General features: G+C 39.5%; 1 protein-coding gene and 1 pseudogene across 7 annotated transcripts in view; one reads left to right on the top strand and one right to left on the bottom strand.

The window, feature by feature from the left end:
• The window catches only part of COBLL1 (cordon-bleu WH2 repeat protein like 1), a 162,156-nt gene that overhangs the window by 67,489 nt on the left and 80,519 nt on the right, over positions 1–14,148 (bottom strand). Inside the window, exon 1 of one of the 6 annotated variants that reach the window (XM_029225805.1) lies at positions 2,979–3,067. The exons of the other annotated variants lie outside the window; for them this stretch is intronic. Coding sequence (XP_029081638.1) covers positions 2,979–3,052 — 74 coding nt within the window. The 5' untranslated portion in view covers positions 3,053–3,067. Of the gene's footprint in view, positions 1–2,978; positions 3,068–14,148 lie in introns of those variants that run through there. 6 annotated transcript variants of the gene reach the window in all.
• On the top strand, positions 9,198–10,795 carry LOC114897117 (annotated as a pseudogene). The gene has a single exon (XR_003794002.1). The product of XR_003794002.1 is annotated as a hypoxanthine-guanine phosphoribosyltransferase pseudogene (transcript).

The raw sequence follows: 14,148 nt of genomic DNA, 5'->3' as shown, positions 1-14,148 counted from the left end.
GCATCGGCAGGCGGAATCTCAACCACTGCGCCACCAGGGAAGCCCCAGTAAATCTCAATTCTTTCAGGTGCTCGGGCCAAAAATCTCCTCTCTCACACACATACAATCCAATCCCTTGACAAATTCTGCCAGCTCTATATTATAAATAGACCCAGAATCCATCAACAACCTTGATTACCAAACACCTCTGTTCAAGCTGCTAAGTGGTCTTCCTGCTCCCAACCTCGTCACTTTACACTTTATTCTCAACATAGCAGCTGGAGTGATCCTCTTAAAATGTTAAGTTTGATCACAGAACTTCCTTTCCCACCCTCCATCACAGAACTTCCTTTCCCACCCTCCAACGGCTTCTGACCTCAGCCAAAATAAGATCTGGAGTTTGATAATCTGTCGTCCCTTACTTCTAGCCTCTCCAAGCTCTCCTGTCCCACTTTCGCCCTAGGCTCACTGCACTCCGATCCTATGACTCTTGCCTTTTCCTTGAACACACTTAGGACAATTCCTACTCAGGCTCCTCTGCAGAGTCTGTTCCTGACCTTAAGATTAACACCTCTACTTCTCTGCCTTACTTTTGTCTGAGGGCTTGTCAGGGCAACTAACATACTTTTTTATCCTGTCTCCTTCCATTAGAGTAATTAATCCCATGAGTATAGGTTCTTGTCTCCACCGCCTGGTGTCACACATACTTGCTAATGTATAAAATCTCTAGAATAATGTCGGCCACATGGTAGGCACTCATATTTACTGAATGAATGCATTCAGTGAATACTTCCCACAAAGATGAGGTACCTAAGCACGTAATTGGGAAGGAAAAAAGGTCTTACCACCAAGGTACTCAGAATTAGCTGTGTTAGGTTTTAGAAACTGATTACGTTTTATTTTTAAGAAGATGAGTGTTGAAAACTATGCACTGGACTTATTAGCAAGGAATAACTGGGAACCTTAGGGCTTTAGAAGAGTTTCACGAGGAAGGTCAGAAGACAAGCCCAGCCACCACGCGCAGGTAGGTAAAGCATCAAGAACAACCTTGCCCACAAAATGGACTTGGCTTTCAAGAGAAGTGGTACCATAGAAGGTCTGATAGGCACCTCCTGCTACTACCATCACCTCCTCATCCCCTGCTTTCATCATTGAAGGCACCTTCCCATCTCCAAGTTTTGCTCCCCCAAGTCACCGTTTGAATGCCCTCCCCATTCTCTCTGCCTTTACCTATATTATCTATCCTTCGAGGTTCATATTGAATCACAATTCCTTGGTACATTTTCCCTATTGCACACTGCAATGAACTCTAACAGTTTTAATGTTCTTATATGTATGACTGTCTTATTTCCTAAGGTACTTTGAGTCTTATGATGAAAATCCATCTTATAAGTTTATTTATTTATTTATGGCTGCATTTGGGTCTTCGTTGCTGTGCGTGGGCTTTCTCTAGTTGTGGCGAGCGGGGGCTACTCTGCGTTGCGGTGCACAGGCTTCTCACTGTGGTGGCTTCCCTTGTTGCGGAGCACAGGCTCTAGGCACACAGGCCTAGAGTAGTTGTGGCACACAGGCTCAGTAGTTGTGGTTCGTGGGCTCTAGAGCTCAGGCTCAGTGGTTGTGGCGCACGGGCTTAGTTGCTCCGCGGCATGTGGGCTCTTCCCGGACCAGGGCTCAAACCCGTGTCCCCTGCATTGGCAAGCGGGTTCTTAACCACTGTGCCACCAGGGAAGTCCCAAAAACCCATCTTAAATTACTAAAGGTAAACCAACTTAAAAAAAGGAAAGCAAAACAAAGCACTTGTTGAAACATTACTTACATGGAACTTCTATTAAGAACATCTTAGTGTTCTCTATTATTATAATAAAGCATTTGTCACCTTTGGTCCTGAAAATTGGAAAGCATATTGGGAATCAAACCAAGATCCTTCCACAATGAATTAGAAATCCAACAGGGAAGATGCAATATGTAAGTAATCAAACAACATATACAAAGCAAAAAAACGAAGTGTCATAAAACAGATGGGTAACCTTGAAGACTCAGAGCAATGAGAGCAGCTAAAATGAGCTCTGTGAGGGTGTGAAGGCAGGTATTAAGGTAACTTCAAAGAAAAAAGGGACTCAGTTCTTGAAAGAATAGTAGTATTCAGGAGGAAGAGCCTGTAGGATCATTTATATGTTGGTTCCCGACTGCGATCCATTTACATTAAATTCAGGAATGTGTCTATCCAGTTAAAGTTTGCTCACTACATGGTATAGTCTAGTGAAAAGAATACCAGGCAGAGGCCTGGATTTGGCCTGAATCCTAAGTAGATTTAAGACTTGGTAACTTACTTGATCTCTTACTCACCAGCAAAAGTTTTAAAATACCTTTTACCTACTCACATCTCTCCCAATGTTTTACATTTCTTAGTTGAGATGCTTGGAAACGATAACAAAATTAAATTAAATGTCCCCCAAAGCCAAAAGTACAGTGAAAATAATCAAAGCTTTTAACATAATCTAAGCATAGGAAATTCTGGTAAAGCAGAGTAATACATCAACATGCAATAACAACTGTAGTTTACGGCTTAGACGAATGCTAGTTTTCATTAATATATTAAAAACGCACTAACTGCCATTGAAGTCCCCCCACCCTTTTAAATGGGAATGATGTTTGGGCCAGTTTCCTGCTCAAGGGATTTCCACATAAGCTCCTCAGAGGCCACTACCTTCAACAGTTACAGCAACAAATTTTACACAAGGGTGGTGGAGAGAAGGTCATACTGAAAAGATATTTGAGATAGAAACCTTTTCTGTGTCAACACAAAAATTCACTAATCAAGCCCTAAAAATAACAAGCCACAGTAAATTATCGTTTAGGTTAAAGCATCGTTTTATTCATGAAAATTATCTCAATATTATATTCAACGTTCATAATGAAAATTAAGGTACGATTCCACGTTATGCAATAACTGATCTTTAAAATAGCCAAACTTAATTTTAACAGAGAATTCAAATTACCGTTTGAATGGTATCCTGCTACCACTACTGATTGATTTTTTTATCACTTGATCTGCAAAGCACTTCAAAATCATGTGTCCACTGTAATCCTCACTCCATCCCTGTCAATGTTAATATCCTTAAAATAAATGAAAAGGAATAAAAGAGACGCTCAGCAAAACAACAGAAATCTACTCAAATACCTCTACTTTGTTTGAAAGAAAGAAATCTTTCAATTGTATATGAGATATATCAATACTTGCATCCTTAATAAGCTACAAGTCCAATGGGCTCTCATCTGTTTGCTTTATTTATATAGTATCCTCATAGATTCAGAGAAATACTATACAAAAATACAGCTTTGATATTAAAGACAAAATAAAAGAATGGAATTATAAGTCTTAAAACAATAGGTTTTTAAAGTATCACATTCTAATGACCAAAAAGAAATTTAACAGCCACCCTCTCTCAGTACAGAGGGCTATCAAACATTAGATGCATTATGGTAAGTGTTGACAAGACAGTCCTTCGAAGTACAGTATCTGGCAATGTTTTGATGGTTCCTACCTTACGCATTTCAAGTATAAAGTGGAGATCAGTTCTTCAAAACAATTTCTTAGTGTGTCTCTCTGGGTTTAATGAAACAAGAGAAGATTATATTAAACAAAAATCTGTCCCAATGGTGGGCATAACATTGTGCTATGTGCTTGAGGGAATGCAATTAAGAACAAAAGGTCCCTTTTCTTGATGAGCCTTATATCTAATCAAAGTAAATATATCTAAGTGGCTTTAAAAGATAAGCAGTGACAAAAGGCAACAAGGGGAGTCCCAAGGCATTATATGACTCTTAACAGACATTTCTCTTGTCAAGGTCACCAATCATCTACGTGTGTTCAAATCTAATAGATAATTATACATCTCATCTCACATTGAGTAAGTGCCTAAATTCCAATATGGACACACTTCACAGCTGCTCAAGCCCTCTGCTTGGGATTCTCTTCCCTTGGCTTTGTGTGACAATACAACCTACTGTTTTCCTCCTTCTTTACTGCCACTCCTCAGTCTCAATGCCCTTATCTCTTTGTCTGATTTCTAAGTGTCGAGGCCACCCCAAGGCTCCTTGTCTGCCCCCTTCTCTTCTCTTCTACAACCCTCAGGCCCAAGTAATTTCATGAAATTCCATGGCTTTAAATACCATCCGCAAGTTGATAACTCTCAAATTCACATCTCCAACCCTGACCTGTTTATTGAGTTCTGACTTATATGCCCAATAATCTCATGGTCTTTGCCATTTGAATGTCCCATAGGTATCTCAGAATCAAAACTCTTGAGTCTCCTCTCTACCCCCAATTCTCATCCAAGCGTCCCCCCAGTCCCCCCCATCCCTGGGAATGGCTCCACACTAACCACCTTGTTAACTCAAGCAAAAATTCTAGGCATATTTTAATTCCTCTCTATGCCTATCTCCTATTTCCAATTCATTTTCAAGTCTTGTGGGCTTTTAGCTCTAAAACACATCCTGAACCTGTATACTTTTCACCAGTTCCCCTGCTACCACCCTGGCAATTAAGCTATCAGCTCTTGATTGGACTGCTCCAACAGCCTCCTGACTTGTTTCCCCACTTTCGGCTCTTGTCCCTTAAAATGTATTATTCTCTGCAGTAGTCAAGAGTGATCTTTTTTTTTTTTAATATATTTATTTTTACTTATTTATTTTTGGCTGCACTGGGTCTTCAGTGCTGCGCGCGGGCTTTCTCTAGTTGTGACAACCGGGGGCTACTCTTCATAGTGGTGCACGGGCTTCTCATTGCGGTGGCTTCTCTTGTTGCAGAGCACGGGCTCTAGGCACGCAGGCTCTAGTAGTTGTGGTGCGTGGGCTCAGCAGTTGTGGTTCACGGGCTCTAGAGCGCAGGCTTAGAAGTTGTGGTGCACGGGCTTAGTTGCTCCGCGGCACGTGGGATCTTCCTGGAGCAGGGCTTGAACCCGTGTCTCCTGCACTGGCAGGCAGATTCTTAACCACTGAGCCACCAGGGAAGCCCAAGAGTGATCTTTTAAATATGTAAATCAGACCACATCACATCTCTGACCCTTCACTGGTCTCCCAATACATCGAGAATAAAACCAAATTCCTGTTCTTGGTTTGCAAAGCCCTAGATGAGCCAGCCTGGTGGTTCTCAAAGTGTGATTTCAGAGCACCACCTGGGACCTTGTTAGAAATGCAAATTCTCAGGCCCTACCCCGGACCTAAATAATCAGAAACAGAGGGTAAAGGCCTGCAAAGCACCTTCGACAAAACTCTCCAAGAGCTTCTGATGCATGCTAACATCTAAGAAATCACTGAGCCAGCCCCTGCCAACCTCCCTTCTATTTACTCAGTTGCAACTCCCTATGTAATTCACACTGGCCTTCCTTCCCTTCCTTCACATCTGAGGGACTTGCAGAGCTGCTCCCTCTGCCCCAAATGTTTTCACCACAGAATTTCAAACTGCCTGCTCCTTCAGCTCATCCAGACAGCAGATCAAATGTGTCCTCCTTGTATAGTGGTTTTCCGACCACTGAAAAGGGGGGGCCAACGCCTAGCCCCACCCATCTCAGCCCACACTTCACCCAGTGGTGCTCAAATTTGGCTACACAATGGACTCACCTGAGGACTTTCATAAAATGCTGAGGTTCAGGCCCCACACCCGGAAATTCTGATTTACTGGCTATGGGAATTTTAAAATCTCCCCAAGCAATTCTAAAGTGCAGCCAAGTTTGAGAACCACTAGTCTAGTACAACGCCTGACAGATAGTAGGTATTCAACGAGAGCTGATGATTTACTTTCCTAAGAACTTTGTAATGTCTGAAACACTGCCAGAAGGTTGCTACTTAGGTCAATCAAGTTCGTGTAAATTCAGGAAGTTCTCAGAATCGCTCAATGTAACAATCTTAAAAGTAGTCCCAAAGTATAATAATAACTTTCCCAAATTTAAATTCCCATTATATATATTTTTTTACATCCCAACTTAGCTTTATATGGTTAGCATTTTTACAAACATCGCATTGCTTTTTTAAAATTTTATTTATCTCTTTATAAGCAGGTTCTTATTAATCTATTTTATACATATTAGTGTGTATATGTCAACCCGAATCTCCCAATTCATCCCACCCTGCCCCCCGCTTCCCCCCTTGTTGTCCATACGTTTGTTCTCTACATCTCTGTCTCTATTTCTGCCTTGCAAACCAGTTCAACTGTACCATTTTTCTAGATTCCACATATATGTGTTAATATACGATATCTGTTTTTCTCTTTCTGACTTACTTCACTCTGTATGGCAGTCTCTAGGTCCATCAACTTTTCCACAAATGACCCAATTGTGTGTCTTTTTATGGCTGAGTAATATTCCATTAAATATATGTACCATTTCTTCTTTATTCATTCATCTTTTGATGGGCGTTTACGTTGCTTCCATGACCTGGCTATTGTAAATGGTGCTGCAATGAACATTGGGGTGCATATGTCTTTTTGAATTATGGCTTTCTCTGGGTATATGCCCAGTAGTGGCATTACTGGGTCATATTTTTAGTTTTTTAAGGAATCTCCGTACTGTTCTCCATAGTGGCTGTATCAATTTACATTCCCACCAACAGTGCAAGAGGCTTCACTTTTCTCCACACCCTCTCCAGCATTTGTTGTTTGTAGATTTTCTGATAATGCCCATTCTAACCAGTGTGAGTTGATACCTCATTGTAGTTTTGATCTGCATTTCTCTAATAATTAGTGATGTTGAGCATCTTTTCATGTGCTTCTTGGTCATCTGTATGTCTTCTTTGGAGAAATGTCTGTTTAGATCTTCTGCCCATTTTTTGATTGGGTTGTTTGTTTTTTTAATATTTAGCTGCATGAGCTGTTTATATATTTTGGAGATTAATCCTTTGTCCGTTGATTCGTTTGCAAATACCTTCTCCCATTCTGAGGGTTGTCTTTTTGTCTTGTTTATAATTTCCTTTGCTGTGCAAAAGCTTTCAAGTTTCATTAGGTCCTGTTTGTTTATTTTTGTTTTTATTTCCATTACTCTAGGAAGTGGGTCAAAAAAGATCTTGTTGTGATTTATGTCAAAGAGTGTTCTTTGTATGTTTTCCTCTAAGAGTTTTATAGTGTCCAGTCTCACACTTAGGTCTCTAATCCATTTTGAGCTTATTTTTGTGTATGGTGTTAGGGAGTGTTCTAATTTCATTCTTTTACATGTAGCTGTCCAGTTTTCCCAGCACCACTTATTGAAGAGGCTGTCTTTTCTCCATTGTATATCCTTGCTTCCTTTGTCATAGATTATTTGACTATAGGTGCATGGGTTTGTCTCTGGACTTTCTATCCTGTTCCACGGAACTATATTTCTATTTTTGTGCCAGTAACATATTGTCTTGATTACTGGAGCTTTGTAGTAGAGTCTGAAGTCAGGGAGTCTGATTCCTCTAGCTCCGTTTTTTTCCCTCAAGACTGCTTTGGCTACTCAGGGTCTCTTGGGTCCCCATACAAATTTTAAGATTTTTTGTTCTAGTTCTGTAAAAAATGCTACTGGTAATTTGATAGGGATTGCATTGAATCTGTAGATTGCTTTGGATAGTATAGTCATTTTCACAATATTGATTCTTCCAATCCAAGAACATGGTATATCTCTCCATCTGTTTGTGTCATCTTTGATTTCTTTCATCAGTGTCTTATAGTTTTCTGAGTACCGGTCTTTTACCTCCTTAGGTAGGTTTATTCCTAGGTATTTTATTCTTTTTGTTGCAACGGTGAATGGGAGTGTTTTCTTAATTTCTTTCTGATCTTTTGCTGTTAGTGTATAGGAATGCAAGAGATTTCAGTGCATTAATTTTGTATCCTGCAACTTTACCAAATTCATTGATTAGCTCTAATAGTTTTCTGGTGGCATCTTTAGGATTATCTATGTAAAATATCATGTCACCTGCAAACAGTAACAGTTTTACTTCTTCTTTTCTAATTTGGATTCCTTTCATTTCTTTTTCTTCTCTGATTGCCGTGGCTAGGACTTCCAAAACTATGTTAAATAATAGTGGTGAGAGTGGACATCCTTGTCCTCTTCCTGATCTTAGAGGAAATGCTTTCAGTTTTTCACCTTTGAGAACGATGTTGGCTGTGGGTTTGTCATATATGGCCTTTATTATGTCGAGGTAGGTTCCCTCTATGCCCACTTTCTGGAGTTTTTATCATAAATGGGTGCTGAACTTTGTCAGAAGCTTTTTCTGCATCTATTGAGATGATCACATGGGTTTTATTCTTCAATTTGTTAATATTGTGTATCACATTTGGATTCTGCTTGCTAGTATTTTGTTGAGGATTTTTGCATCTATATTCATCACTGATATTGATCTGTAATTTTCTTTTTTTGCAATATCTTTGTCTAGTTTTGGTATCAGGGTGATGGTGGCCTCGTAGAATGAGTTTGGAAGTGTTCCTTCCTCCGCAATTTTTTGGGAAAGTTTGAGAAGGATGGGTGTTAGCCCTTCTCTAAATGTTTGATAGAATTCACCTGTGAAGCCATCTGGTCCTGGACTTTTCTTTGTTGGAAGGTTTTTAATCACAGTTTCAATTTCATTACTTGTGATTGGTCTGTTCATATTTTCTATTTCTTCCTGGTTCAGTCTTGGAATGTTATACCTTTCTAAGAATTTGTCCATTTCTTCTAGGCTGTCCAATTTATTGGCATAGAGTTTCTTGTAGTAGTCTCTTACGATGTTTTCTATTTCTGTGGTGTCCTTTGTAACTTCTCCTTTTTCATTTCTAATTTTATTGATTTGAGTCCTCTCTCTCTTTTTCTTGATGAATCTGTCTAATGGTTTATCAATTTTGTTTATCTTCTCAAAGAACCAGCTTTTAGTTTTATTGATCTTTGCTATTGTTTTCTTTGTTTCTATTTCATTTATTTCTGCTCTGGTCTTCATGATTTCTTTCCTTCTACTAACTTTGGGTTTTGTTCTTCTTTCTCTAGTTCCTTTAGGTGTAAGGTTAGATTGTTTATTTGAGATTTTTCTTGTTTCTTGAGGTAGGTTTGTATTGCTATAAACTTCCCTCTTAGAACTGCTTTTGCTGCATTCCATGGGTTTTGGATCGTCGTGTTTTCATTGTCATTTGTCTCCAGGTATTTTTTGATTTCCTCTTTGATTTCTTCAGTGATCTCTTGGTTATATAGTAACTTACTGTTTAGCCTCCATGCGTTTATGTTTTTTACCGTTTTTCCCCTGTAATTGATTTCTAATCTCACAGCATTGTGGTTGGAAAAGATGCCTGATAGGATTTCAATTTTCATAAATATACCAAGGCTTGATTTGTGACCCAAGATGTGATCTATCCTGGGCTTTCCCGCGTGGTGCGGCCTCCTGCTTGGCCCTGCTGTTGGCTTCCTCCTCCGCAGTCTTCCCTCAGCCCGCACACCAGCCAGCTCCGTTATGGTGACCCACAGCCCCAGCATCGTGATTAGTGATGATGAACCAGGTTATGACCTAGATTTATTTTGTATACCTAATCATTATGCTGAGGATTTGGAAAAGGTGTTTATTCCTCATGGACTAATTATGGACAGGACCAAATGGCTGGCTCAAGATGTGATGAAGGAGATGGGAGGCCATCACATCGTGGCCCTCTGTGTGCTCAAGGCGGGCTATAAATTCTTTCCTGACCTGCTGGATTACATCAAAGCACTAAACAGAAATAGTGATAGATCTATACTGATAACTGTAGATTTTATCAGACTGAAGAGCTACTGTAATGACCAGTCAACAGGTGACATAAAAGTAATTGGTGAAGATGATCTCTCAACTTTCACTGGAAAGAATGTCTTGATTGTTGAAGATACAATTGACACTGGCAAAACAACGCAAACCTTGCTTTCCTTGGTCAAGCAGCATAATCCAAAGCTGGTCAAGGTTGCAAGCTTGCTGGTGAAAAGGACCCCTCAAAGTGTTGGATATAGACCAGACTTTGCTGGATTTGAAATTCCAGACAAGTTTGTTGTAGGATATGCCCTTGACTATAATGAATACTTCAGGGATTTGAATCATGTTTGTGTCATTAGCAAAACTGGAAAAGCAAAATACAAAGCCTAAGATGAGAGTTCAAGTTGAGTTTGGAAACATCTGTAGTCCCATTGAAATCACCAGGAAAATGATCAGATGTTCTAGTTCTGTGGCCAGCTGCTTAGTAGAACTTATTGCATGTATCTTCTAAGAATTTTATCTGTTTTGTATTTTAGAAAGGCCAGTTGCTGCATTCCTGAACTCTTTATTTGCACTAGGAGCCTGTAGACTATCAGTTCCCTTCGGGTGGATTGTTGTTTGACGTGTGAATGAAAAATCTCTTAAACCACACCACTACTGAATGAAAATATTGAAATTGTACCTGTAAGAAACATTGACAGAGAAGAATATATTCGTTTTTTAATTGGTATTTTAATTTTTATATATTCAGGAAAGAACAGAAGTGACTGAATATTGTTAATTAAACCACTGTGTGTTTAGAAAAAAGGCAGTCAGTTTCATATCAGTGACAGCATTGAGAGGTATCATTATGTTGGATAAACCATATGTCCTGGAGTTATTTTAGTAGGTTTCAGTAGTATTAACTGTATTTTCCCACTTGTTCAGATTATTTCTGGCAAATCTTTGTCAACAGTTCCTTTTAAATACTGGTAAATAAGTTCTAAAAACCTACCACTTTTTGAAGTCTTCAATGTAAAAATCCTTAAATAAAGGCTGTCTCCTTAAAAGAAAGATGTGATCTCTCCTGGAGAATGTTCCATGTGCATTTGAGAAGAAAGTGTAATCTGCTGTTTTTGGATGGAATGTCCTATAAATATCAATTAAATCTATCTGGTCTATTGTGTCATTTAAAGCTTGTGCTTCCTTATTAATTTTCTGTCTGGAGGATCTGTCCATTGGTGTGAGGTGTTAAAGTCCCCCACTATTATTGTGTTACTGTCAATTTCCTCTTTTAGAGCTGTTAGCATTTGCCTTATGTATTGAGGTGCTCCTATATTAGGTGCATATATATTTATAATTGTTATTTCTTCTTCTTGAATCGATCACTTGATCATTATATAGTGTCCTTCTTTGTCTCTTGTAACGTTCTTTATTTTAAAGTCTATTTTATCTGATATGAGTATTGCTACTCCAGCTTTCTTTTGATTTCCATTTTCATGGCCTATCTTTTTCCATCCCCTCACTTTCAGTCTATATGTGTCCCAAGGTCTGAAGTGGGTCTCTTGTAGACAGCATATATAGCAGTCTTGTTTTTGTATACATTCAACCAGCCTGTGTCTTTCCGTTGGAGCATTTAATCCATTCACGTTTAAGGTAATTATCAATACATATGTTCCTACTACCATTTTCTTAACTGTTTTGGGTTTGTTTTTGTAGGTCCTTTTCTTCTCTTGTGTTTCCCACTTAGAGAATTTCCTTTAGCATTTGTTGTAGAGCTGGTTTGGTGGTGCTGAATTCTCTTAGCTTTTGCTTGTCTGTAAAGCTTTTGATTTCTCCATCAAATCTGAATGAGATCCTTGCCGGGTGGAATAATCTTGGTTGTAGATTCTTCCCTTTCATCACTTTAAATGTATCATGCCACTCCCTTCTGGTTTGTAAAATTTCTGCTGAGAAATCAGTTGTTAATGTTATGGGAGTTCCCTTGTATGTTATTTGTCGTTTTCCCTTTTTAGTTTTAATAATTTTTCTTTGTCTTTAATTTTTGTCAATTTGATTACTACATGTCTCGGCGTGTTTCTCCTTGGGTTTATCCTGCCTGGGACTCTCTGTGCTTCCTGGACTTGGATGGCTATTTCCTTTCCCATGTTAGGGAAGTTTTCAATGATAATCTCTTCAAATATTTTCTCGGGTCCTTTCTCTCTCTGTCTTCTCTTTCTGGGACCCCTATAATGTGAATGTTGGTGTGCTTAATGTTGTCCCAGAGGTCTCTTAGGCTGTCTTCATTTCTTTTCATTCTTTTTTCTGTTCCATGGCAGTGAATTCCACCATTCTGTCTTCCAGGTCACTTATCCATTCTTCTGCCTCAGTTATTCGGCTATTGATTCCTTCTAGTGCATTTTTCATTTCAGTTATTGTATTGTTCATCTCTGAACAATTAATTCTTCTAGGTCTTTGTTAAACATTTCTTGCATCTTCTCGATCTTTGCCTCCATTCTTTTTCCAAGGTCCTGGATCATCTCCACTATCATTATTCTGAATTATTTTTCTGGAAGGTTGCATATCTCCACTTCATTTAGTTGTTTTTCTGTGGTTTTATCTTGTTCCTTCATCTGCTACATAGCCTTCTGCCTTTTCATTTTGTCTGTTTTTCTGTGAATGTAGTTTTTGTTCCACAGGCTGCAGGATTGTAGGTCTTCTTGCTTCTGCTGTCTGTCCTCTGGTGGATGAGGTTATCTAAGAGGCTTGTGCAAGTTTCCTGATGGGACGGACTGGTGGTGGGTAGAGCTGGGTGTTGCTCTGGTGCCCAGAGCTCAGTAAAACATTAATCTGCTTGTCTGCTGATCGGTGGGCCTGAGTTCTCTCCCTATTGGTTGTTTGGCCTGAGGCGGCCCAGCACTGGAGGCTACAGGCTCTTTGGTGAGGCTAATGGCAGACTCTGGGAGGGCTCACGCCAAGCAATACTTCCCAGAACTTCTGCTGCCAGTGTCCTTGTCCCCAGCTCCCACCTCTGCAGGAGGCCCTCCAACACTAACAGGTAGGTCTGGTTCAGTCTCCTATGGGGTCACTGCTCCTTCCCCTGGGTCCTGATGCACACACTACTTTGTGTGTGCCCTCCAAGAATAGAGTCTCTGTTTCCCTCAGTCCTGTCAAAGTCCTGCAAACTAATCCCACTAGCCTTCAAGTGGTGATTCTCTGGGAACTCCTCCTCCCATTGCCAGACCCGCAGGTTGGGAAGCCTGACGTGGGGCTCAGAACCTTCACTCCAGGGGGTGAACTTCTGTGGTATAATTGTTCTCCAGTTTGTGAGTCACCCACTCAGAGGTTATGGGATTTGATTTTACTGTGATTGCGCCCCTCCTACAGTCTCATTGCAGCTTCTCCTTTGTCTTTGGATGTGGGGTATCTTTTTTGGTGAGTTCCAGCGTCTTCCTGTGGATGATGGTTCAGCAGTTAGCTGTGATTCTGGTGCTTTCACAAGAGGGAGTGAGTGCATGTCCTTCTATTCCGCCATCTTGAGCCACCCCATTATATTTTTGCTTCCTTTTCTCTAAGAAGGAAGGTCCTTATGGAAGGAAGGAAAACATAAATTTCTCTTGATATTTTTCACTGAGTTATAATTTATACACAGAAAAATGTACAAATATAAGTGAATACATTTTCACATATATATACACACTCAAGGAAACCCCACACAAAGATATAGAGTAGGAAAGTGTATCTATACATTAAAAATTAAATATTAAATTTCTCATATCTGTCCCATAAATGTTGCTGCAATTTCAGCTTGTCTCAGGGTTTTCCTAAATATCTTATGTGGGATGTTTATTTTATGCACAGTTAAGAAAGTCAAACATCAACAAGAAGAGAGATGAGAAAAGCCTTCAGTAGAAAAGGGCATATCAACGGAGGAGATAAAAACTTCATCAAAACAAATAAGCAAAGTTGAAAAACAGGCTTGAAAGCAATGTAAACAATGAGTCACAAGACAGTCAGCCATATTATTGGGCACCCACTGTGTTCTCAGTGCTATAGAAAGAATCTGGGTAGATTAAAGAAATACCACATGAGGTCCTCTAATACCAGTAGCTTAAAAATGAAATTAGTCCAACCAAACAATTTCAAAGATATCCTAAATGGACCCTACAAAAACTAACTTAACTGAATGCCTATCTAGTTCCAGGAACTGTGCAAGTGTTTTACATAGATAATCCCTTAACAAGTGTTATCCTTTTTAAAAAAAATTAGTATCTTATTAAATTCTTAAACATTTATAGAGATTAGCAAGTAATTTTTCTCCGAAACAAACTGAAACTTCAAAACCATGACCCAGTGCTCACTTGATGCCCCATTCACTCTGTGCATAGGCTTCTGCTCAGTAGGTAATACATGTCAGTAGCAACTGGGCTCAGCGTCATCTACTGAAAGCTTCCTTTGAACTTCATATTTGTTGCCTTGCAGGCAATGTACTGATATATGGAAAAGTTAGTGCCG

Source organism: Monodon monoceros, unplaced genomic scaffold (assembly GCF_005190385.1).
Source record: "Monodon monoceros isolate NGI ecotype Baffin Bay Population unplaced genomic scaffold, NGI_Narwhal_1 Super_Scaffold_16, whole genome shotgun sequence".
In the NCBI taxonomy this organism is placed as follows: domain Eukaryota; kingdom Metazoa; phylum Chordata; class Mammalia; order Artiodactyla; family Monodontidae; genus Monodon; species Monodon monoceros.
This window is presented reverse-complemented; position numbering and strand designations above follow the sequence as displayed.